The sequence below is a fragment of the Lutjanus erythropterus genome, chromosome 8, assembly GCF_056507025.1.
Source record: "Lutjanus erythropterus isolate fLutEry1 chromosome 8, fLutEry1.hap2, whole genome shotgun sequence".
Taxonomy (NCBI): domain Eukaryota; kingdom Metazoa; phylum Chordata; class Actinopteri; order Lutjaniformes; family Lutjanidae; genus Lutjanus; species Lutjanus erythropterus.
In genome coordinates this window covers 18,001,794-18,026,202 of record NC_139324.1, presented here as the reverse complement: position 1 = coordinate 18,026,202, position 24,409 = coordinate 18,001,794, and the positions used below count along the sequence as shown (strand labels likewise).

At 39.5% G+C, this 24,409-nt stretch overlaps 2 protein-coding genes across 7 annotated transcripts in view; one reads left to right on the top strand and one right to left on the bottom strand.

Annotated features, from left to right (window-relative positions):
• The first annotated feature begins 768 nt into the window (after positions 1-768).
• gpr161b (G protein-coupled receptor 161b) lies at positions 769-10,489 on the top strand. Its single transcript, XM_084724793.1, has 6 exons — positions 769-1,307; positions 3,281-3,668; positions 6,000-6,721; positions 7,737-7,844; positions 8,410-8,535; positions 9,719-10,489. The coding sequence occupies exons 2-6, from the start codon at positions 3,325-3,327 to the stop codon at positions 9,994-9,996; spliced, it is 1,578 nt and encodes a 525-aa protein (XP_084580919.1). The 5' UTR covers positions 769-1,307; positions 3,281-3,324; the 3' UTR covers positions 9,997-10,489.
• A 2,206-nt stretch (positions 10,490-12,695) lies between these two features.
• dcaf6 (ddb1 and cul4 associated factor 6) overlaps positions 12,696-24,409 on the bottom strand; it is a 35,653-nt gene continuing 23,939 nt past the window's right edge. The window contains exons 11-21 of one of the 6 annotated variants that reach the window (XM_084724786.1): positions 24,118-24,321; positions 21,530-21,589; positions 18,354-18,561; positions 17,887-17,996; positions 17,327-17,660; positions 17,167-17,208; positions 15,234-15,372; positions 14,868-15,024; positions 14,677-14,765; positions 13,523-13,628; positions 12,696-13,404 (exon numbers count right to left, since the gene is read on the bottom strand). In XM_084724786.1, coding sequence (XP_084580912.1) covers positions 13,346-13,404; positions 13,523-13,628; positions 14,677-14,765; positions 14,868-15,024; positions 15,234-15,372; positions 17,167-17,208; positions 17,327-17,660; positions 17,887-17,996; positions 18,354-18,561; positions 21,530-21,589; positions 24,118-24,321 — 1,508 coding nt within the window. In that variant the 3' untranslated portion in view covers positions 12,696-13,345. The remainder of the gene's footprint in view (positions 13,405-13,522; positions 13,629-14,676; positions 14,766-14,867; positions 15,025-15,233; positions 15,373-17,166; positions 17,209-17,326; positions 17,661-17,886; positions 17,997-18,353; positions 18,562-21,529; positions 21,590-24,117; positions 24,322-24,409) is intronic. The other 5 variants (XM_084724787.1, XM_084724788.1, XM_084724789.1 and 2 more) reach the window with 5 other exon arrangements.

The window sequence follows — 24,409 nt, the reverse complement described above, 5'->3', positions numbered from 1 at the left end:
AGCTGACCATTTTCCCAGAATGTACCATACACTTTTACGTAACTGAATGGTACAATAAGGAAATAGCTGGCTTGTCAAAAGTAATATATCAGTATGGATCACAGTCATAATGTAATATCAACACTGTGTCAAATGGCAGATTTCTTAAACCAAGTAAACCTTGTGTGTTAAGATAAATCCTCTAACCCTAACTTAAAAAATGAGGTTGTATTATGAAATTTAGTTCTATGATTATGAAATCCCTCCAATAAAATTAAACTAGAACAATAGTGCATGGATTGCTATCCTTAAATTCAAAATGAGTGATATATATTTTTTTTTCTTTAGTGTGATGGTTACCTTCATGTGCACATAATAAGCCTTGAAGATGAGTTATGTCCAGAAGGGAACCCCAGACCCACGACAGATCTCGCGAGAGTGAACATTTAACCCAGACAGTTTCCCTTTCCCTGACTATAATCGAGTGGTTTCTGTCCCTACACCTAAGCAGATTTAACCACAGCCACATTATAAAAAATGTATGTGTACAGAGTGCATACTGAAAACAACACACACAAATCTCGCGAGAATTTCACAAACATTGGTTCTCTTCTGTTCTAGACACGACGCCCGTAGCTCAGCACAGCATGATTTATGACCGTAGCATTCAGGGAGAGTGCGCCACCAAGTGGCCGGAGTCGGTAACGTCCCGGTGCTCTGATTGGATAACGGAAGATAACGTGTTTGTGCGGGAAGCTTTGATCTACGTGGGTGGTCCAGTCGGATAAAAATGATGCTGCGTGGTACTGCCTTCATTCATAAACACTACCAGCTTGTTATTAAAGAAATACACATGCGCACACTGACAGAGTTTTTATAAACATAAATGCAAACGCCCACACTAAGTACATGTTGCATCCAAAAGAGACTAAAATGTACTTTTATGGCTTTCAACACATACGGTGTCATGATTTAAAAGCACAGAATTTAAATGCAACATCAAACCACACAGAGAGAAGTAATGTTAGCTGCTACAATGGCGACATAAACACAAGGCGTTTGTCATGGGTCGACCACCCAGGAGTCTGCGAGGAGAGGGAGTTGAAGCTGAGGTGGGAGGAGGACGCCATTGCAGCCGCAGCTGGCCGTTTGTGATTCGGGTTGAGGAGGGACAAACGTTACCAAACTTCACTATGACGAGGGGCTTTCACAGATTTCTCCGGCTCAGCCCGCGGCTGCTGGGTTATCGTGTGAAAACGGACCAGTAGGATGGACGGTTTGCCTTCGAGGACGAGAAAATGTGGAGCTACAGCGCCGAACCGAAGCAGGTAAAGACGGATAATAACTGTGTTTGTGGGGGACAATGGGAGAAAGTTTGAGCTAACCTCGGCTAACTAACGGTAGTTGTTTTAGCTTAGCGCTAACTAGTGGTGGTCTCCGTGCTAACGTTACACCATCTTCACACTGTTACAACGTTTACATTTAACAACAATGAGCCGCACAGAAACCTCAAATATCGCTGGAGTGCGGGTGAAACTTCACTTTTGTTGTCCCTTTAACTGTATAAAAAGTTCCTCTGAAACCGAGAGATAGTGCGTGTGGTGAGAGATGGCAGCAGATAACGATAATGTTGTTTTCCTGCGGCTAAATAATGGCCGTTTAACTTTCCACGACTTTATTTGGCTAAAACTTTCACTCTGAACGTATGTCATTTTTTAAGTGATGATTTTAACCTGTGAACTGTCGAGATTGATTAGCGTTTTTGTTGAGTTGATGTTGATGTATTTGTAATATACTTCGTTATTTAATATTATGTTACTTTAGACTTTTATTCCACTGCATTTTACAGGGATATATTGAACTTTTTACTCCATGAGCATAACATTTATGTTACAAATGTGGTTACTTTAACGTTACATATTCAGGGTGTGAATACAAATTGTTATTAGCAATAAAATGTTATATTGACATAGATTAAGCTACAGAGCAGTACATAAAGAAGTAAAATTAGCTCCATCCTAACCAGTTACACGTTAAAATACTAAAGTGATACTAGAGCTGCAACGATTAATCGATCAACCTATTAGTTGTCAACAGGTAAATTGATTGCCTACTATTCTGATAAAAGGTTAATCTGTTTGAGTAATTATTTGAAGGAAAAAAGTCAAGTAAAACAATTCTCTGATTCCAGCCTCTTAAGTGTGAATATTTTGTGGTTTGCTTACTCAATGCTGACATTTTAGAGACCAGACAACTCATCAATTAATCAAGAAAATAACTGACAGATCAATTGTACATTCATCTATCAGTGATTACAATCCAATTATACAATTATTATAACAACACATATTATTATAATTATTCTGAAATGTGACATTGTGCATGGATACTTTTACTTTTGGTATTTTAATTATAGTTGATACTAATACTGATGTTTACCATTTAAGTAAAACAAACATGTATAAATACTTATTTTGTGTGAAAATCCTGCATTCAAAATCCTGATAAGTAACTTTACTAAAGTGTTGTCTGTTATTGTCATTGTTATTATATTATTTATTAAATTAGTATATTATTAGCCTACTGATGCATACATGTGTTAATTTTGTGGGTGGTTGCATTGCAAATGGATAGTATTTTATAGATTGTCCCTGCAATATGTCTATAATAGTATGTTAAATGCTAATCTGCAAAAGTAACTACAGCTGTTAGGTGAATGTGGTGAAATAAAAAGTACAATGTTTCTCTCTGAAATGTAGCACAAAATCTAGTATTGTGTGTTAATTACTATACACTGTGATATGTATTGAATAACTGTCCACCAGCAACAGCTAAATGATGTTTTAACACTTTTAGGCTACCTTCAATCATGTTTCTTCCAACTACCCATTTTTACCAACCGTTTTTTGCCGGCACTAGTTTCACTTCACTTTTGTACTATATGAAAGTCAAATTGCAGGCCGCTTGAAACTTGCTTGGCATGTGTCATCCATCACGGTGAACCTTAAAGTCTGCTGTAATGTTTATGAGTTATGAGGTGATACAGTGCAGATGTCTCATATTAATCTGCCCTTGTTGAGCCCTGGAATGGAGAGAAAAAATAATGTTATAATCTGAAGCTGTAAAGCTGGTTTGCAGAAATTGTTAGCAGAAGCACAGCTGTGTGCATGTCTTTTGGTTGAGAAGCTAAAACCTGCTGTTAAAGCTGTTTAACAATCAGGCTTTAACAGTTTGTCAGAAGATTTTAGCTATGCTTTCTTCATAATACACTACATTTCTAAGTATGTCCTTCTCCTTACAGTCTCCTACCATCCCTTCACCTGTCTGGTGGTGCAGTCTCTCACTATGAACACCAGTAGGAACTGCACCACGGTGGGCAATGGTGAGGGTCTGGCTGCCCTGGAGTCGGTCTCCATCGTGACCATCACACTCCTCGCCTGCCTGGGGAACCTCCTTATCGTTGCTACCCTTTATCGCAGGCCTTATCTGCTCACGCCTAGCAACAAGTTTGTGTTCAGCCTGACGTTGTCCAACCTGTTGCTGTCCATGCTGGTGCTGCCGTTTGTGGCCGCAAGCTCGGCGAAGAGAGAGTGGGTGTTTGGGGTGGTGTGGTGTAACTTCACTGCCCTGCTATACCTGCTCATCAGCTCTGCCAGCATGCTCACCCTTGGAGCTATTGCCATTGACAGGTTAGTGCTGAGTAATGACTGCAGTCACAGGCGCTTGCATAATCCCTGTATAGTTATATCTTTAAAAAAAAACACCATTCAAAAGTTTGGATTAACTTTGGATTATATTGAAGTTTTTCTTATTTCCTTCAATACTTGGCATTTAAAAATAGATAAAAATAGCATGATTCAGACCCCAAATATATTATTAGCATTTGAATTAGTCTGAGCCCAAAGAAGAATAGAATAAGAACTATATGATTAAAACATATATTTTCAATGTCCCCAAAGTTTTGCATGGCATGGGAGAATAGTGTTGTATTGTTGTGTTGAGAATAATATGTTGCTAAGCTAAAATTAATTAATTAATACAATTAAACACAAAGCATAAGACAAAAACATAGCAGAAAAAGACAGATCAGTAGAAGACATAAGAACAGTGAAAAAAAAACTGCCAATTTAAGTAAAGAGAAAAAGAAATAAAAAAAAATGTCTTCACATAACATTGACTTAAAAAGAATAAAAAGAAGACATCTTATAATGCTGTCTTATCAATATAAATTAAAACAAAATAAATTAAAATGGGTTTTAAGAAGTGATTTGAAAGATGTCACTGTGAACCTTATCTGCTCATGCATTTGCTCCAAAGGCGAGGACCGCTGATGGCAAAAACATGGTCACCTTTGGATTTAAGTCTAGACTTTGGAACAACCAGGAGGGCCCTGCCGGAGGATCTAAATATGAGTTAATATTTCTACTGTGTAGCTTGGGGCCAAGGGTATACATGTAAATATGGATATGAACTATTTCAACAAAAGATGCTTTTTATTCACAAAGTACAAATAGGAGGATAGTAGACATTCAAGTGAAAATTGACATGGGGACATCTGTAAGTGATTAACAGGAGCCAGACTACATCTGTCACAGCTGGTGTAAAAGAAATGACAACTATATATATGTATATATGTGTGTGTGTGTGTGTGTGTGTGTATATATATATGTATGAACAGTTCTATGCAATTCAGTCTCTTTTATTTTCTCAAAATAATTCTATATCTTTTGTAATAAATGTGAGATGAGTCTTATGACCTGATTCTTAGGACACAGTAAATAAGGTTTGACTGTTTGTGAATAAACATCTGTGTGTTTCCCTTTAAGGTCAGTATGTAGCCTTGTAAATAAGATTGGTCAACCACAATAGTGGTACTTTCTTGGAGATTTTCCCAGCTCAAGTGACAAGCATTAGACAGGCTTCCACAAAGTAACTTTAAATGTGGACTTAGAAGAATGTACTATTCATCTGCAGGGCTGGGATTATTTCCATTGATTCTTATTTTTAGAAACATAATGCTCATGAACAAATAAACACTTAAACAGATATAGCTAATCTGGCATCCTGAACTCCACTTTTATTGCTTTTTGCTTATTCTTTTAATAGGTATTTACTGATTTTGAAAACTACTACTAACTGCAAATTTTATTGTCAGATCAACTTACACAGTAATGAATTTTGAAAGATGGGCTTACTAGGAAAAAAGGTAAATTCATATTCCTCAATGTAGGCTATCAAAAAATGTTTTTTTTGTAACAGTACTGTAACTTGGGTATCAATGAAACTATACCAAGATATTCAAGAGCACAGTTGATAAAGATGATCAGTTCATCATTTAAGTCATTTATCGAGCTAAAATAGGTCCACGAAACACTCCCTGGTATTACATTACTTATTAGAACATCATCATTTTACTAGTAGTTTAATTAACCTATTCATTGGTGATGTCTCTTGTTAGGCAGAGTTAAATGCAACATTATGTGTGTTAAAACACACTACTTCTAATCTAGGATTACAAAGGTGCATTGTTTTTTCCTGTTTCTTTCACAATTGTTAAAACTAATAAGGTGGTGAAAAGAATAAAAAGGTGCATTGTTTAATACATTTAAATTACTAACTTTATTGGTCAGACAGGGGAAGCGTAAACATCTGGTCCCTTTGCACTTCATTTTTTTTTCAAATCTGGTCCTTCTAAAACAGTAATTGAAAAGGCATGGTCTACTGTAAATTATCTCAGTAGGATACAGTCCTCACTGTTGGTGGTGCTCTCCTAATTACCCTCAGCACCTTTGGGAATTTTTGATTACAGTGCATGTTTTTGTTCTCCCTGCCAAGACTCTCTTTTTCTGTTGTGTTTGCAGCTTTTCAGAAAACTCTTCACAGCATTGTTGGAGGGGAAAAAGTGCAGCCTTCAGCTTCACTCAGATCTGAACAGTCTCTGTGTTACAGGCTCTCATGAGACCAGTGTTGAGTTTCCTCTCTGCAAGGTTTCCTCACCGTGTTCTTCTCTGGTCCAACAGGTACTATGCAGTGCTTTACCCGATGATCTACCCCATGAAGATCACAGGAAACCGGGCAGTCGTTGTCATCGCCTACGTGTGGTTACACTCCCTGGTGGGCTGCCTGCCTCCTCTGTTCGGCTGGTCCTCCTTTGAGTTTGACTGCTTCAAGTGGACCTGTGTCGCGTCTTGGCACAGAGAGCCGAGCTACACGGCTTTCTGGGTCATCTGGTGCACCCTGCCCCCCTTTGTCATCATGCTGGCCTGTTACGGTGTAATATTCCGGGTCGCCCGCATGAAAGCTCGCAAAGTCCACTGTGGGACAGTTGTTGTGGCCCAGGACGACTCAACTGCAGCTCAGAGGAACGGACGTAAAAATTCAAGCACCTCAACTTCCTCTAATGGAAGCCGGCGGAGCCTTGTATATGCAGGGAGTCAGTGCAAGGCCTTTGTCACCATCTTAGTGGTGATCGGCACCTTCCTCGTGACCTGGGGGCCATATGTCGGGGTGGTGTGCACCGAGGCTTTGTGGGGACAGGGGAGTGTGTCTCAGGGAATGGAGACTTTGGTGGCATGGCTGTCTTTCTGCAGCGCAGTGTGCCACCCACTCATCTATGGCTTGTGGAATAAAACGGTGAGGAAGGAGCTGCTGGGGATGTGCTTTGGAGATCGTTACTACAGAGAGTCGTTTGCCACACGGCAGAGGACGTCCCGTCTCTTCAGCATCTCAAACAGAATCACAGGTGTGACATGCAGATCAATTCAAAGGAAATGTTGATATCACTCTATAGATGGACTTCTTTATGTTAAGATACCAAATCTTACACCAAAGACCAGAATCAGCTTTATTACTTTTTTACTTTTTGTTTACTCAAATAAGAAATGTAACTCCACTCTTTAATACACATAGATCTGTGTTTCCCAAACGTTTTCTGCCATGCTCCCTTTCAGAACATGAAAAAGTTACACTCTCCAACACAATTATCAGTCACTAACAATAATTTGAGAATGAACTGATAAAAGGGGATTCAGGCTGAATTTCAGTGAAATACCATCAGGCAACTGTACTACCCCAACATAAATCATATTTGTTTTTCTTTCACTTTGTATGTTTTTCCTAGTCATCTATGCAGCTGCAGTGGAGTTGAGTTCAAAACTACAAACTCTTTTCACTTTTTCTTTTAGCCAGGGGCTTAAATTCACTATGGGCACTGTTATGTTTTCTAAACGTATAGTGGGAGTCTGTGTGCCCTTTTTATTGGCTATCGTCTGACACTACAGAGCCACTGTAGTTTAGAAGTGACATGTAGCCAGTGCTTGTATGCTGTTAAGCTATTAAACATTTTAAAAAGCAAGAACATAAGACCAGGAAATAACTTTAGCTTAATTAAATTCTCTTTACTTTCTATGTGAACACACCAATATTGACCTTCAACAACTGAAAGCTGAGAAATTCTAAAAACCAAACCGTTAAAAAAATATCAAAAAAATGCACCCAAATCTTGATATACTGTGCTTTAACTTTAAACTGTTAAACTGTTTCTGTAAAATGCAAACAGGGATACAGTCGTGCAAGGGTGGGTGTTAGTGAAAAGAGTCCTGGAATAAATATTGAACATCTAGAATAATAAGCTGCTTTCATACACAGTGGTGGTTTATGTGCATCATGTACATCCTGTTTAGATTCACAGTCCTGTTCTGTTGTGATTTCATGTGTTGTTTGATGTTGTTTAACAAGAACTTGCTGTGTTCTTTCAGACTTGGGTATGTCCCCTCACCTGACAGCCATGCTGGCAGGTGGAGGACATCTGCTGGCCCCAGGGAGCAGCACAGGAGACACTGGCTTCAGTTTCACTCAGGACTCATGTAAGTTTTTACTAATTCTGCAAAGTGTATACTATATACTTAACATCATACTATACTGTCTCAGCAGTACACAAAAAACAGCCTACTTTACCTTTTTATAGTAACAGGAAATTATAAAATCAGTCAGTTAAACTGCAGCTTTATCCTTTTAAGTGGCAGTGACTTTACAAATACATTAAAATGTATTTTTGTGATGATTGAGTTTTTTCACCACAACACACAATCAGCTTGACTTTCATCACCTGCTATGAGCTCCTCCATGATTCATGACACGTGTGAGCATGAGGTTTGGAAAAGCTGGCAGATGGTCTTACAAACTATTGCGTCACACTCCCACAGCTTTGTTATAGTCAGCCTCACATTCCTGTTTCACAGCTCATGTTTTTGGGTCAGGATGGCATAGGCAGGGCAAGTAATGTCATGTGTAAAACAAATACAGCCGACATCTGATTATCCAACTTGTGTGTCCGTTATTAAGATGGTTTCTGCTTTTACATTTCAAGTGTCTTGTATATCACTGCTTTCATTTGACCAGTCTTTTGTCTCTGTAATGTTTCCCACGCAGGCACAGATGTGATGCTGCTGGATAACTTCTCCACAGACGGCTTGTCACACCCACAGCACCATGGGAATCTGTCCGGGAAGAGGAGGAGCTCGGTCACCTTTGAAGACCAGGTGGAGCATTCCAAAGGTATCTGTCATCTCTGCACTCCACAAAAGATTAGAGGGACGAGATTTCACCTCTCACTCGCTGCCGGGGGGAAAAATTACTTTGTGGTCAGCAGTCCTCTAAACAAAGGATTTGTTTAGAGCTGCAACGATTTTAATCACCAACTATTTTGATAATAGATTAATAGGTTGTAGAAATTTTTTTAAAAAAGGTGAAATTCTCTGATTCCAGCTTATTAAATGCAAATATTTTACTCCTTTATGACAGTAAACTGAGTATGGGGAATACAAGACATTTGAGGATGTCATCTTGGGCTTTGAGAAACAATTTAAACTATTTTCTAACATTTTATAGACCAAACAACTAATCAATTAATTGAAAAAGTAATCAACAGATTAATCAACAATGAAAAGAATCATTAATTGCAGCCCTAGATTTGTTTATTGTAAAGTTTGTCCAGTGGACCTCATAATACAAAACTTTCTTTTTGTCCGCGATTTTGAAAAATTCTGTCATGATCTGTTACTACCCATCATTTTGTTTTTCATTTTTAATGATAATAAGACATAGCCTGTTTAATAGTATTTAAGTTTCAAAAACAACTTGGTCAAAGTAATATTTAATACACAGAACAAATTTACATTACATTTTGCATTTTTAAGAACATGGCGAGAAAAGATGAACAGACACACCAACTGTGTGGTCACTTTTCATGTCAAGATCCCACAAAACAGATGAATGATATTTTTTCCTGCAGTGACAGAGGAGGGTACTAAAACACTGCGTCCTGGCAAATATGTCTAAACAGCAGATCTGTGGACATTGGATTTTCTGATGCTGCAAGTACTCCTATCACTGCAGTGTGCAGTCTTTCTGTATCAGGGGCGTGGCTGCACCGCACTGTGACCAGTAGTGGTCACAGTACTTCAGTAGCTCTTCTGCTATCAGCACCCAGATAGCGAGACGCTATAATTATGGTTTTGAGGTCAGCAATGATGCCCACATGCTCCGACGGGAATCTTTTTTGATAGATAGATTTATTCAACTCCACAATGTAGCCTACTTTGTTTGACAATGATGCATGTGAATAACTTAACGTTACAGCAGGTCACAGCTTTTTCCATCATTGTTAAAAACAATCAGGGATGGAAAATATTAAGTTTCCGTAACCCTAGCTCACAAATGTATTTTCTTTTTTCCTCAGCTGAAAACACCAACACATCCTCGCTTCAAGTTCACGCAGAGGTACACAAATCTCTCGACACCTTTGCCTCCTGCCTGGCGAAAGCTATAGAGAGTGATGCTAAGCTCACCCTGTTCGGGGAGGATCTGGCTCTGCCGGGGGGACTGTTTACAACCAGGGCAGCACCTAGACCCAGATACCTGGACGGTCAGAGACTCAGGCTGGAAAGTATCGATGAGGGGATCGTAAAAGATGACAGAGATGAAGAGGAGCAGGATGTGGAGGAAAAACCAGCCTGACCACAGCTGGCCTGGACATGCTTATAGACTAAGTTTGTAGGAGAACTGCAAGGGTTTCACACCCTTAAAGCCACTATATGTGAGCAACCAGAGTGGTGTTTGTCCTGCTCTGTGGTGCCGTTTATGAAGTCTGATCTCTCTACACATGGGTACTCCATACTTGAAATTATTAGGAAACAGGAAAAGGCACATTATTCATTCCACTGTGTTGGACCAAGTGCACACCATCTGTGTCTTTAAAAGCTTTTGTATGGATTAATGTAATCATATAGGAAGCCTTAACTACTGTAGCCTAAATGATCTGATTGTTGTAGTAATTTGTTTATTACTATATATTATGGTCTGTCCTCAGAATTTGCAATAACATGTGATTCCTGATCAGGGCTGGGCAGTATCATACAAATATGGTTGTTTATGTCTCCCAAAAGAGATGAGTTTAAAAGTTCTCCGTTATTACATTTAGAAAAGTATGTTTCAATCCCAAATTCTCTTTTATTCAGATACAGACACACAGCCAGTTTGCACTTAAGTACTGCACACTGACACACACTGGTGTTTTCACTTACAGTTCTTTTTCAGTAGGGTACACATAGGTGTTAACAATGATACCAACTTTTGGTTTCCAGTGAGCCAACATGCACAATAACACCACTCTGTTTGTCCTGAATGGAACAGAACCTTAGATCCTATCATTGGTAACACCTGTGTTTAACCTACTATTTCATGTCAAAATGGCTGCGGTGAAAAAGGTCGAACATCGTTTCTGGTTAGACAGACCTCTTCACTGTGCGACTGTGTGGGCCTGAACAAACCGGACCTGATTAACACTCTGTTAAGCTTTGCTGCAACTGTCAGTCTTATCGGTACGCGAGGACCTCAGATAATGTAGCTCCGCCCACCTTCAGCCTGATGCTGCATTCACATCATATGGGATGGATAGGAAAGATACCCATGTTTATGTTTACTATTGTGCATTGACAGTATACAGTAGCACCGTATTCATAACATTACATTGAGTTTTGATGAACTTGAATGGCATTCTTTGGCTGCAGTGAAGCAGCAATAACAAGTGCCAAGTTGGTTATATAGAAGTATTCTTAAAAATAACTTTGATTTGACATGAACTCGGCATAAGTAGATATCTGTTCAGCCAAATCAGTGAAAACATGCAAAGGGTGTTTAATGTAATAGGGGTAGGGTGCAGTTGACCATGTTGCCTTTGGGTGACAGTTCCAGTTTTTTGGGGCCACTGAGCATGTCCATTAAGCTCACAGTACATTCTCAAGAATCCCTGCTAATCTAGTTTAGATCTGGGCACTTCTCACATACTGTGCAGATGGACTGCTCTGCGTACTTAATTTGACGTCATACTTGAACAATTCGTTCGTATGCAATTCTGAACTCAGCCAATGTCTTTGTTTGCCCTTGACTTTTACCCAAGTGTGGACTGTGATGGACTAACCCTCCGATCTTGACCCTGGGTAGGTATTGAGTATGGTAAATTGATGGATTTTAAAAGTAAATTATATAATTTATCATAAGGACAAATCAATATTTATATGTATTGCCCAGCCCTGAGTGTCATCACTTGATCAGAATCTGTTGTATTGATATGGTATTTGCAGAGCGACACGGTCCTTATTGTGTAGGTACCTGATATAACCACAGGGGTATTAGGCGCATGGATAGTCCTGACATTTCATGATTATTTACTACAGTCTTTGCACTTGAACAAACGATTGTTCTTCTTCACATAGAAACCACTCTCATTGTACGTCAGAAAAGGTAATTATTACTGTTTGGCCAGTGTTTTTGCTTACTGTTCAAGCTAAAGCCGCATATTAATAGCAATGTAATGAGCGTTAAGAGTCAAACAGGTTGATGGGTAAATGAAGTCCAGAATTAGTCAGTTGGAGACTCTCAGCATTTCCAGATTGTTATATTAATGAAAATGTATTAACAACGACTCACAGTTCACTGAAAGTCAGCTCACCAAAAAATATATTGTGTTTGGTGTTTAATTGGAGGACAGGTTGTGTGTGAGGGAAAAACTGGTCTTAATCCTCAACACAGTGTCTTAGTAAATATATTGGTACACGTGGTTTACCTCAGCTTATACACTCCATTGCTCCCTTTCTACTATTCTAAAAAGGAACTCAGAGGACATTTGTAATAAGTAGAGCACAATTCTGGTGCTTCAGTCTTACCTCGTATCTTCGTATCTGTTTGAATGGTACTACTTTTTTAAGAAAAAGCTATACACCTGAGAAATGATGTAACCTTTTGATTTTCACTATACAGTAAGTATTAATACAAACATTTGCGTTAAAGTTTTGTATCAAGAATCTTCTATTAAAACTTTTTACATAAATATTTCTGAATCAATGTTTTATTATTGTAAGTAAAAGAGTCTGCTAGCTTTAAGGAGAACAATATTTGGCTTACATAATGGCAGTATCCCATGATGGCATGGTAAAGCGGTGAAAATATATTTTAAATATAGTACACACTCAAACTGATGATTTTCTAGGTGGCTAATGTGTTTTGCTGCTGGCCCTGTCCACAGCTTTGTACACCAGGACTCCTGCTGCTTCTCCAGACTGAACTGGTGTGCTGACTGTGACAAACTGTTGCCAAGTACCTCATACAACCCCAATTCAAATAATCTCTTATCTTTTTAACTCTGCCAGAAATCAGTGTGTATCATACGGATGATTGTTTATTTCAGGAGTGATTTTCAGTCCATTTGTTTGCTTGTTGCACAGTCATGTTAAGCTTTAATCTTCCAGACCTGAGTGCAGACATCTTTGAGATGCCGTAGCTTTATTTTTTCCAAATTCTGTAAAAGATTATAATTTACTGACATGTCCCTTTGGGGAGAACAACCACAGCTTTGTTTCTTTTTTTTCTTCAACAACAAAATTAAAGCATTCTCCGCATATTTTTTACTTAAAGTCCTTGTTTACATGCGTAACTGCCGAAGCAGCACATCATCATCTCTTAGCTTTGTGCTACAAATTCAAAAAGTCACACATTAACACTGATCAAAGCTCACTTTCTCCTAACAAAATAATATTGCACTTAACATCCTTGCACTCCAGCCGCCATTATTCTCACACTTAATATATATTATACTGACGTCCTTGTCTTTTGCATTCACACAGATGTAGTTTATCCTCATACAGAAACATCAGTAAGAAAGTCATCTTAAAAAAACACAGGGGGGCTAGAAATGACACTAATTTTCAAAAGGAAGTATTCTACACTATACTTGTACAAATCTCAGGTTTTTTCAAGTGCTATACAGCAAAAAGAAATAGTGTTTTATTTAAAATAAAATGCCAGCAGGCTACTGTTCGTCCTCATTTTCCTGGCCCGAACCTTCAGAGCGATCACCCTCTAGTCGATCTGCAAGGAAGGAAAGACATAAAAAATGAGAAGGTGGACAAAGTCAACAGTGACTGTGACTGACCATTAATTGACACAAAAATTCAAAAACAATTGCATGAAGTCTGTGTCTGTGTACCTGATCTAATGTGATTAAGGGAGGCCAACATTCGCAGCATGAAAGAGGCGGGGACTGTGATTGTGTTTCTAGTTTCCTCCAACATCAGCTCGTTCCGAGTTATCACCTTTAAAGAGAAGAGGAAAGGTGTGAGGAAAGAATGGAGAGTGTGAGGCAAGTTGACTTTTGACAAATAGCAGGAAAACAGAAACAACAGAAAAGCTATCAGCTGCTTCCACGAATGCATCTTATCTTCTATCAGATACAGGAGTGTGGATTACATGCTTTTCTCTTAGAAAAATGTCATTTTAGTTTCATGGATTTGTTTCCTGTATGTACAGCCTGCAGAGGACCTATGACTGATACTTATTAGCAAGAAAACACAATGGGACCACAGCGCTTAGCCGAGTTCAAATTTGATCACAATACAGAAAATAAGTAGTTTATAAATGTTTTTCTAAGGGTATGTTAGTTAGGCTGCTCTTAAAAAAGGTGCCCCTTTCCTTCCAAACTTAACCAAAGAAAAGTGAATTCTTTGCAGAATGTCTGAAATTTGTATTTTTTTTCCTCTAATTACTCCCCATTTTTTTTGTATTGTTGGTTGTTGGCTTTTTTGAAATACAGAAAAGTACACTGTATCCATAAATGGAAACTTCCATTGTGTAAATTAAGAGGATATTTTGGATTATTTAATGTGGGGTTTTATGAGGTACTTATCCATACTCAGTGTACTGCCTACAGTTGGTGAAGCAGAGGGTCTAAGAAAGCTAAGCAATGTACTTAAACTTAAATCTTGAGCCATTACTATTTCAATTCTGGTACCTAATAAAACAACAAGACGACATTTTAGCTTGGTTATGTGACCTACTTCTCTGTTTTGCCTCCAATTAACACACTGACGTAACCATGGAGTTTGTCCAAAAAGGGTCTATACATTAACTATGGATAAGTACCTCATACAATCCCACATAAAATTATCCGACCTATCCCTTTAAGTGCTTTGAAATGTTCTGTTTTTTTGAAATAGTGAAACTGAATAGACTGATTACCATCTGATCATGTTGGTTGCTGCTGTCTGGCGTCTAGTTAGAGCAGGAAACTTAAATGAATGAATGAATAAATCAGTCGATCAATGCATCCATCCACTGATTTCACTGATCCCTTCACAGTCATACCTCACTAGCAAGGACTCTGTTAAAAGATGGCGACTCTTCCAGCGGGGACCATATCTTGATATCATAGTCTATCCCTGAAGAAGCCAGAACTGAAACAGACCAGACAAGGAACATGTTAACAGACATCGTCACGTCATCCCTGAGGAGCAGAGGATCTTGTGAGATGATGATGATGGTGGACAGGTACTCACTGGGGTCGTATGGGTGCGGCTGCAGGCAGTTGACCACGTGGTTGTCGGCTTCAAGCAGCATGAGGTGCTCCGCGGTGTGTCTGTCCCAGATGAAGATGTGGCCGCAGTCCGAACCGCTCATCACAAAGTTATTGCCCCAAAAACACGATTCCTTTATCTAAGAAATAAAAACACCTTGAATTACTGCACTGCTAAACGTTAAAGGAGTATTTCAAGTATTTCATTTCTACAAGTGGTGTCCATCTTTTCGTCTAGGACACAAGACTGAAAGCAAATAAGTGTATTTTCTAAAACCTTTTCTTCAGGATATTTTTCATGAGGTCTTTAAACTTTAAACTAATAGGAAGTAATTAGCGTTGGACGTACCATTGTCCTGGAGTTACGGTGGCCTTTGTAGACCATTTTGACAGAGGGTCTCCTGATATTCTGGGTCTCGCTCTCCTCCATCTCCCTCCTCTCCTTCCTCCTGCGAAACAGTTCCTGGATACGAGCAGCCGCTGAGCGTCTGTGAAACACAAGACAGACGTGATTGAAAAGCACGCAAACGAAGACACATATACACACACAGTCATGCCGTCACTGATGCTCATGATCCCCATGCTTTGAAATTTATACTTGTATAATCAATTCGACTAATAGCAAGCTTTGTTTGAACAAACCCCGAGCTAAGAAGCAGCCACATTCAAGGCAAAACACCTGCTTGCTCTTTCATAACTGAATTAAAGGGATAGTTCGGGTTGTTTAAAGTGGGGTTGTATGAGATAGTTATTGACAGTCAGTGTATTACCTTCAGTACAGGGTCAACACACCACCAGCATGAAAGCTTAGCAATAATCTGCTGTTGACAGGGTCAGCTGCAAAAACATATTTTAGCCAATCAAAGGGCGGTTTTCCCAAAAAAATCAAATATATACATCTACCCCTGGTCTAGATTGGCACTTGGTACTAGAAACTCCTTTATTTCTGCAGCAGAATCAACCAGAACTGGTAGAAAGAAAGTAGTTCTTAAATTCAACTGCTCACTACAAGGTCTGTGGATGATTATGAGTAACTGGGTCGTGTAATTTAGAAAGAGATGCTGGTTTTAAATTTTTCAAACGTATTTTTTTGGTGCTTTGTTACATCTCTACAGCTGATATCTCTCAAACTCTGCAACTCACAACATCTAGATGGCACTGCAAGCTAGGGGGAAAATATGTTTTTGATTTTGGGGTCAACTGTCCCACTAAAAAGTGCCCATTAAAAAAAACACCCACATCATTTGAAGCGCACACTATATTTAGAATATTTTCAACGCTTTATCTTGCCTTCAGACTGCCTTTTCCAACTAAAAACCGCTGTTATATAAGCCAAATATTGCTCTCTCCAAACCAAACTCCATGGGTGAAATCAGAAATGTTGCCACACAGAAAATGGAAGTTACTGGTCTACTGCTGTCTTGATCACTTAGTCTGTTTGTGTTATTGTAAGACTTTGGTGTTTTAAAAGGTTAGTTCGGATTCACCAAAGATACACAATAACACACATAAACTAACAGGTTGCTGCAGTGGTAGACCACCAACTGCCACGTTATGCAAGATATACTTAGTGTTTTTGCCACTGGAGTCTGGATGATTCGGAGAGAGTGATATTTGATTTATATAACGCTAGTTTCCCATTGGAAATGGCTGTCTAATGGCAAGGTAAAGCAGTGAAAATATTCTTCACCTTGTACACCGGTACTCCTGCTGCTTCTCCAGACTGGAGGCATTATAACCGCCATCTACTGCAATACACCGACTATGGATAAGTATCTCATACAACCCTGCTTCAAATAATCCAAACTATCCCTTTAAGCCCTTAATATTGTTATGCAAAGTTTTGTCCATTGACTACATGACGGTAGTGTCATTAAATTCAATCAGATACACGCTGGTTCATGTGGTGTACTAGCTGAAAAAACTGGCGTTCTTTAAAGAGGCTCTTGAGAGAAAATCAACTTAACTTTGTTCAGCTCCATCAGGATGTCATGCACACATTCTTTGTTCATTCTCCATCTCTCTTCTGTACATCAGCTTCAGAACGCTGCCATTAAGCTGCTGCTCACACCACTTGTGGAGTCAGTACTCACATGCACATCACTCTAAGTCTACAGTTAGCTCTGTGTGTATTAGTTTATTTGTGAGTGACATGATCAAACCAAGACAAAAAAACCTTATCGTCATTCTACACGTCATGATGTGCTGTTGAGTTTTAATGCTCTGCTGCAATTCACACACCTGACAGGTTAGATGCTTGTAGTTGCTAGTGGAAACGTTACCTGATCATCCTATCTCCTACTGCAGATCCTCTGGAATTAAATCTATATTTGTAGTGAAACAGTCATTGGCAAGGCATGGCAAAAAAAAACCTTTAAAAGGAGATATTATCAAGGGCAATATCTTAATCTAAGAGGTAATAACTTGGGCTCAAATACATACCTCTGTCCCTGTCCTCTGAACCTCGCTGATGGGATAAGAATGGGGTCGTCGTCGCTGTCGTCAGAGTCCTGGTTGCCCCGTGCGGGTTGACTCTGGCCCTCCTCTCCCTCCTCCGCTGTGGGCTCTGCTCTCCTGCAGCCTCCTGATGTGTCCTCCATACCCTCCGGCTGACTTCTCTCCAGCGGTGCAGGAGCCCCGGTGCCCCCCTCAGAGGAGCCCTCCGCCAGGGCCTGAGCTGATGAGCTGCCGAGGGAACCAGAGCAGGAAGCGCCACACGGCGGTTCTGTGGAGGCGGCGGTGGGGACACTCTGCTGGCCTGAGAACTCAGACGGAGCTGAGAAGAAACACATAGAATCCATGCAGGTCTGTATTCAAATGGACTGTTGTGTGGTTGGTTGTAGGCATGCAAGTGAGCTGTAGTTTATTAACTGATTGAATGTACTGTGAGAGAAAACTAGACTTCTCCTTCTCCTCTTGGCTCCATTTCTCCAAAATTGCTTTGCACTTTTCAGTTACTATGTAAATTTGATTTGAAATTTGCATGATGCAGCAGAACTCACCTCGCTCTGACACTGAACTCTGTGTCGACAGACTCTCTCTGCTCTGCACAGCTGCAGCCTCAGATGCTTTGGGACCTCCGCTGCCCATAGAGCTGGATGTGCTACTGCTCCTGTGGAGGAGGATCAAACAGTGGCTGAGTCCTTCTCAGGGTTTACATTAATTTTTAAATTGTTCTAGGGCTGATAATGTGTTTCATCCACAACATCTGTGTCAACTTTCACAGAAATTCCGACAAGTTGAACACATCATCTGTTTATTGAGTAGATCTAAGTAACAGTTTCCTTCCCGATAGCATTCCTGCTGTTTCCCGCTGTTCCAGGAAAAAAAGGAAAGTTGACAGAGGTACCAAGCTTGATCAACTGTTATTGGAGCGCAGAGCAAAAAGGGTGCAGGACTAATGAAAGGTTAACTGTGCAGCATGTCTGAAACTGCCCTTTTATCTTCACATGCTCAGGCCGTCACTCACCACTCATCAGTGAAGTCCAGCTTGATGGTGCTGGTGGTGGTTCCTTCTGAGCTGTAGTGTAGGCTGAGGACCGGCTCTGCTGTAGTGGGTCGACTGGTGCCGGTCGTAGTGGTGGAGGTGGAGGTGGAGGTGGAGGTGGTGGGAGCACTGCTGCTCACTGGTGCAGAAACAGGTTGATCGGGAGGTGAAGCTGCAGCTTCTGCTGCTCCTGAGAAGGGAGAGAGAGACACACAGACAAAGCAAGCAGCAATGATTTAGTGGTGTTGTTTAAAATCTGTTCGGCACAAATACAGAATTCTTATTAAATGTTTTATCTGAGAGTTTTTTTTTCACTGTTGTTCACAGCATGTCGCTGGTTGTTTAGAAGCACACTTGGAACATGCAACATCCTGTTGCATCACTTCCCATCAATTAACAACAGAAATGAAAACATGCAGCGGACATTAAAGGGTAACTTGATTATTTTTCAACCTGGACCCCATTTTCCCCATGTTTTTGTGACTGTGAGCAAAGGGCACAACAGTTTTTTGAAGGTGGTCCAAGATTGAGGGTGAGCACTGTAACGTAATCCTTATGGGCAACTATGCACCGTCAAAGTGCGTCCACTAAAAGTGGTTTTGTCACTGACCAGCTCAGACTGTTTTTTTTTTTTTTATGTCTGACAACATTATGGAAATGCTCTTTTAGAACCTTTTTGTTAATTTTATTTATTCTTTTGGTGTGACGTGACTGACAATTCTGCTTTTGTTTCTAATACAGGTTATTATTATATGGTTATTTATTGGTTCATATGTAGAGTCATTTCATTTATTTTCTGATCTTAGTCCTAGGCTTATATTGCATTTTATTGTCATATTGATAATAATGGGGATCCAAATACGCAAGGAAAAAGGAAACAGTGTGTACGGTCAGAATATTTTGACATTCTACATAGTGAATTACAGGTTTATGTCAACCAGTATTTTAAAATCTATCTTTACATTTGCAGCATGCTTTAAAAAAGGTCTTTTTCCATAATGTTATCAATCACTTATATTAACAGTCAGAGGCTGTCAGTGGCTACAGCAAGCCCTTTTTAGTGGACGTACTTTGACAGTTACAGATACAAACTCATGAGAAAATAGGGTCTAGGTAGAAAAATACTGAAGTTACTCTTTAACAGAGGGGACGAAGGCAGACACATCGATTACCACCAGCCACAGCAACAAGACAGAAACACACCAAGACACAAGATACACACAAGTCAAAGCCCCTGAAGGATCCCAACACACTTCAGCTGGTTACTACAGTCACGTTACCACCTGGTTCATATTAGATCAATTAGGTGTTAGAGTTTTACCTCCTAAACAAGACAGTTCCTAATGAAAACAGTTACAGCAACATTTTGTCTGGGAGAGGAAAGTTTTCAAATGTTAAATGTCTCATCACCCCGGCTGTGTTAATGTAACTGGACAAGCCTGACAAATAGATGAATACTGAAGTACTTATCTATTTGATTATTCAATTCATCAATTAGTTATCATAAGACAATTAATCACCAACGATTTAGGTAATCGATTTAGTCCATTGAGATCCTTTCAGTTAAAATGCCAAAAATGTACTTATTTCAGCCTCTTGGGTGTGAATTAAAACTAAACCCATAAATTGGCTGGGAAATCAGCTTACTGCCCATATTTTAGTATCTGTGCTTTTCATATGTAGGCCAACAATGAATTTCAGAACAGAAATATGAGATCATTTAGAAGCAGCTTCAGTCTTACATTACACCCACCACAGCGCTCACAAGTTTATATTACAACCGTGAAATGCCCTGCTGAGCTTGGCCACATCTATAAGACAACAGGCACTAATATTCTTATATTTCTCTGATATTAAACTAAATATCTTTGGATTTTGGACGGATGGACAAACATCAAGAAAATAATCCATAAATTATTCTGAACCTGGAGAAGAAAAAACAAAATTAAGTAAAAGTGGGATTATGTGTTTAGATTTTTGTTTGTTTTTGAAAAAAAACCAATAGTGATATGTATCATCAATAGCAGTAAGAAAAATGTTCAATAAAATGTACAATAGTTTCACTTTAATCATTTAAACACAAAGTGCCATGAAAACGCTTAACAAATATGTCCTGGCTCATAAGGAGCTTGTCGTATCCCTTCATAATGGAGCGCGCTACAAGTGACACACAAACAGCCAATAACTGCTCATTTGCACCATCGACACAAACAGCATGTAGTGAGAAAATGAGTGCAGACAGTGAGGAAATAGTCAATAAAAAGAACAGTTTTTTTTTTTTTTTTGTTTGTTTGTTTTTGAAAAGTCTAAAAGTCTGTTAAGTCTGTTACTTGAGTGCCTTGATAAATAAAATGATTACATTACCTAGTTGGTCAACTAATATAGAATGAACTGATCATAATGCTGATTTTTTGCTGGTAAGTAATCAAGTAAAAATGATGACTTGGTTAATCATAAAATAACATGCAGTGAAAACTTCCATTTCATGTTGCCAGAGCCCAAGAGGACATCATCCGAGTGACTCATTATATCAGCCTTTATTTAAAACAATCATTAGTCATTAAAATTATTAATAATTAACAACACTGACTGAAATAATAATAAATAAATAATAATTTTTCAGCTGTACCGTCCAGCACTAGTTTTGTTGTTGTTTTTTTGGTGTAATGTGGGTGAACTAACCGTCCCACCTGCACCCTGCATACCAAATCAATAAATCAATATTAAGATGATATTCAGATAACACAGGGATTAGTGTGATTTTGATACTTCAGTTATTATTATGCTTCTTCCTATTAGTAGCATTATTACATTTATTATTATTATTATTATTATTATTATTATTATTATTATTATTATTATTATTATTATTATTATTGTTGTTGTTGTTGTTATTAATACCATTATTATTATTGTTATTATTGAGATCATTATTATAGTAGTATCCCTCCATCTGAGAAAGAGTAACTTGGATCAGACAGACTCTGTCTTCTGCATGTATCTGGACAGATCCTGAGAATAATGGTGGTGGACAAACAGAAATAAGAAGCATGAAAACAAATGACGACAGACTATGCAGAGGTATGACAGCAAGTGTGTATGAGGGAGGGTGAAGGAGACACAGCAAGTGAATGGCAGGGTGGGGGGAGAGGACGCACCCTGCTGCTCATCAAGAGTCATGGATCCCAGCTGTTTGTTTACCACAGACGAGGGGGAATCTGGAACACAAATCAGACCGACTAAACATCGCAGACAGATGTCAAACCTGAGGGCTAACACAGTTACGAGGGTTAAAAACTTCAAGTTAAAATAAAGGGAAAAAAACGATCCAAGGCCAAGCAGGAGGAGCTGTAAAATCAGCCAAAGAAAAAAAAAAAAAGCTTCATCTGATAACAGGGGAGATCATTTCACACTCTGTATGTGAAGCTTCAGCTTTTACAAGCAAAATGAGTGTCAGAGTTTAGTAAGTTGGAACATAAACAAGAACATGTCAAGTTCACACATGCTCACTACACATCCTACTTATACACGCTTAATTCCTTCAATACGATTATAACCATCAAGCGTACTGTAGGACACCACAATGGGAGATAGAAACCTTACAGTTAAATTCACTTTTGACAGCTCAAAACAATCCAAATGTCCTCTTGCTACACACTGCATTTTCTTCAACATATTTTTAAATGATATGAATGAACGATAACAAATGTGGCAGCCAAACAAAAGCCCCAATTCTCTGCTGTTAATCAGTGCAGCCTGGTTTTAACGTAAACAATAAAAGGAACAACCTTTTATTCAATTCAAGAACTGTCCAATAAAGCCCCTTTCAGACACCGTGTTACATAAATGCAATGGAAATTTTATGTGTCATTTTCATGTTGGAATCATGTAATACTTTTTACATGCAAGTCACAACTACAGTCTGACAGGAGAAAACCACTTAGTGTTTCTGAATTAAATGTTGTCACATAAACACAAAGGCTACAGGAGCACGTGGTTAAATATGCTCAGAGAGGTTAAATGCCAGTTGTGTTTGTGTTAGGAGCACTGTAATAAATTCCTCAGCGAATTATCATCTTTTCATTTTATCATTTTTTCTATTATTAAGGATGTCAGATCAGTGCAGGCAAGAGAGGTTTAAGCCCACTGGACATTTTTTTAACTGCTGCAACTCCAGCAAAACAATTTGTGAAATTATAGGAATTAAATGAGAGTCACATTTTTTTTGTCAGTGGATTTACTCTCTATTAAAAAAATGAAAACGTACAAGTGGTGAGCATCCGTCCAGCTCACAGTGGTCATTCATTAAGGTTCCAACTCCAAAATAAGAAAACATCACTAATGCCGCCAGTGAGATTACTGAAAATAAACATCTCCCTTTATATCAGTACTTTTCAACTTTGCACTAAGCCTGGTCCTAACAGCCAAGTCGGTCTTTGTTAAGACCAGTCTTTAGAATGGACTTGACGTCGGTTGCACCAACCAAACTTAAGCCTAGTCTTAACTATGCTTGGCCTTAGTGATGCACACGTGTGCACAAGACTATGGCTGCTGTCAAGCAGCTTGTGATGCTAAAACATATTAACAGTCTTCCACTGTGTGGATGATTTGTAGCTAATCACTTCTAATTTGCAGCAATATTATGAAGGACCAAAGATAAAGGAAAAGTTACTTCATCTCACATTGACATAAGAAAATTGCTAGAGCTGTACAGCCAACACAAGAAAACTGCCAAGCAGTCCAACATAATAACTAATAAGAAGCAGTCATTTAAATTGGAGCCATTTAATGGAACAAATTGTCTCTTGTAATTAAGAAAAAGGACAAACAGTGGACATTGAATGGGTGGCTCCATGTTGTTGTGGCAACGGGTGATTGATGGAACATCAGGGACCATGATGGAAATGAGTATTGGACTTGTCATTTACACTGACACTGCTTTTACTATTGTATTTGATCCTTTGTCGAATAAACTAAACCAAAAAAAATCAACTTGGAGAGACATAACGGAGGTAGAAATAGGCTTAAGCCGAGATGGTGCAACTAATGTAACTATTAGGTCAGACTTCGGATTCAAAGTTATGACCAACGTAGCTCCTACTGGTGCAACTGGCCCCATATGTCAAATTTTGAAGAGTACTGTGGCTCTATCAGAGAATCAAACAACAGGGAACATTTACGAAAACAGACACCAAAACCACCACTTTAACAGATATAGTAGATGCAGCCAAGTAATGTTAGATATTCCACGTCTGAAAAGGGCTTTTAGTTACGATTCTCGAGTTTAAGTGAGATCAAACCAAAGTGAATCAAATCCTATGTAATTAAGTCAGCTGATCAGCATGTATCATCAAACATGGGTGAACAACCACATGAGCCATGAGGACGCCAAAGCAGAGCTTCATACCAGCTGGTGCCACTCCAGCAGGAGAGTTTGCAGGTGAAAACTCAAGCAACAAGTGGAGTGATGGAGTGAGCGCGTTAGTGAGTGAGGGGCTGAGCAGACAATGGAGACACAGTGACACTACAGAGGTTAATGAGTGCATTACTGGGGAATGGAAAGAGGCTCACTGTGGGATTAGTGGTCAGTTCTAGCAAGACTGGGTCTTTCTGGAGCCTAACTGCCTCTACAAACAGACAAGTCTGCTTTAATACACAGAGGGGAGGGGGAAAATGGCAGGGGTGGGGGCCCAGGCGAGCAGCCCGTATGGAGGAGGAGGAGGTGCTGCGGGGGGTGGTGGGTAACCTGTACGGGGTTGCATCTCTGCAGCAGCGGCAGTAGTAGCAGCTCTTTGTGACTGTCTCTCAGGGGCTGCAGAGGAAGAGGAAGGAGGAGAAGAAGAAGAAGAAGGGGCCGCTCGCTGACCCCGTCCTGGTGGGTCGGCCAGCCGGAGTAACCTCTGCAAACGCCTACACACTAAACTTATGGGCAGCCGATGAGGACCGTACTCTGACAGAGAGGCAGAGGAAGAGAGGGAGAGTGATGCACGATTAGAAGACTGAGGGGAGGAGGTGAGGAGAGGAGAGGAGGAGGAGCA

Bases quoted from the DNA above. Each gene is read 5' to 3' on its own strand.
- gpr161b (XM_084724793.1), top strand. From the start codon at position 3,325: ATGAACACCAGTAGGAACTGCACCACGGTGGGCAATGGTGAGGGTCTG. The intron at 3,669-5,999 runs GTTAGTGCTGAG...CTGGTCCAACAG, and splicing joins GGAGCTATTGCCATTGACAG to GTACTATGCAGTGCTTTACC. The intron at 8,536-9,718 runs GTATCTGTCATC...TTTTTTCCTCAG, and splicing joins CCAGGTGGAGCATTCCAAAG to CTGAAAACACCAACACATCC.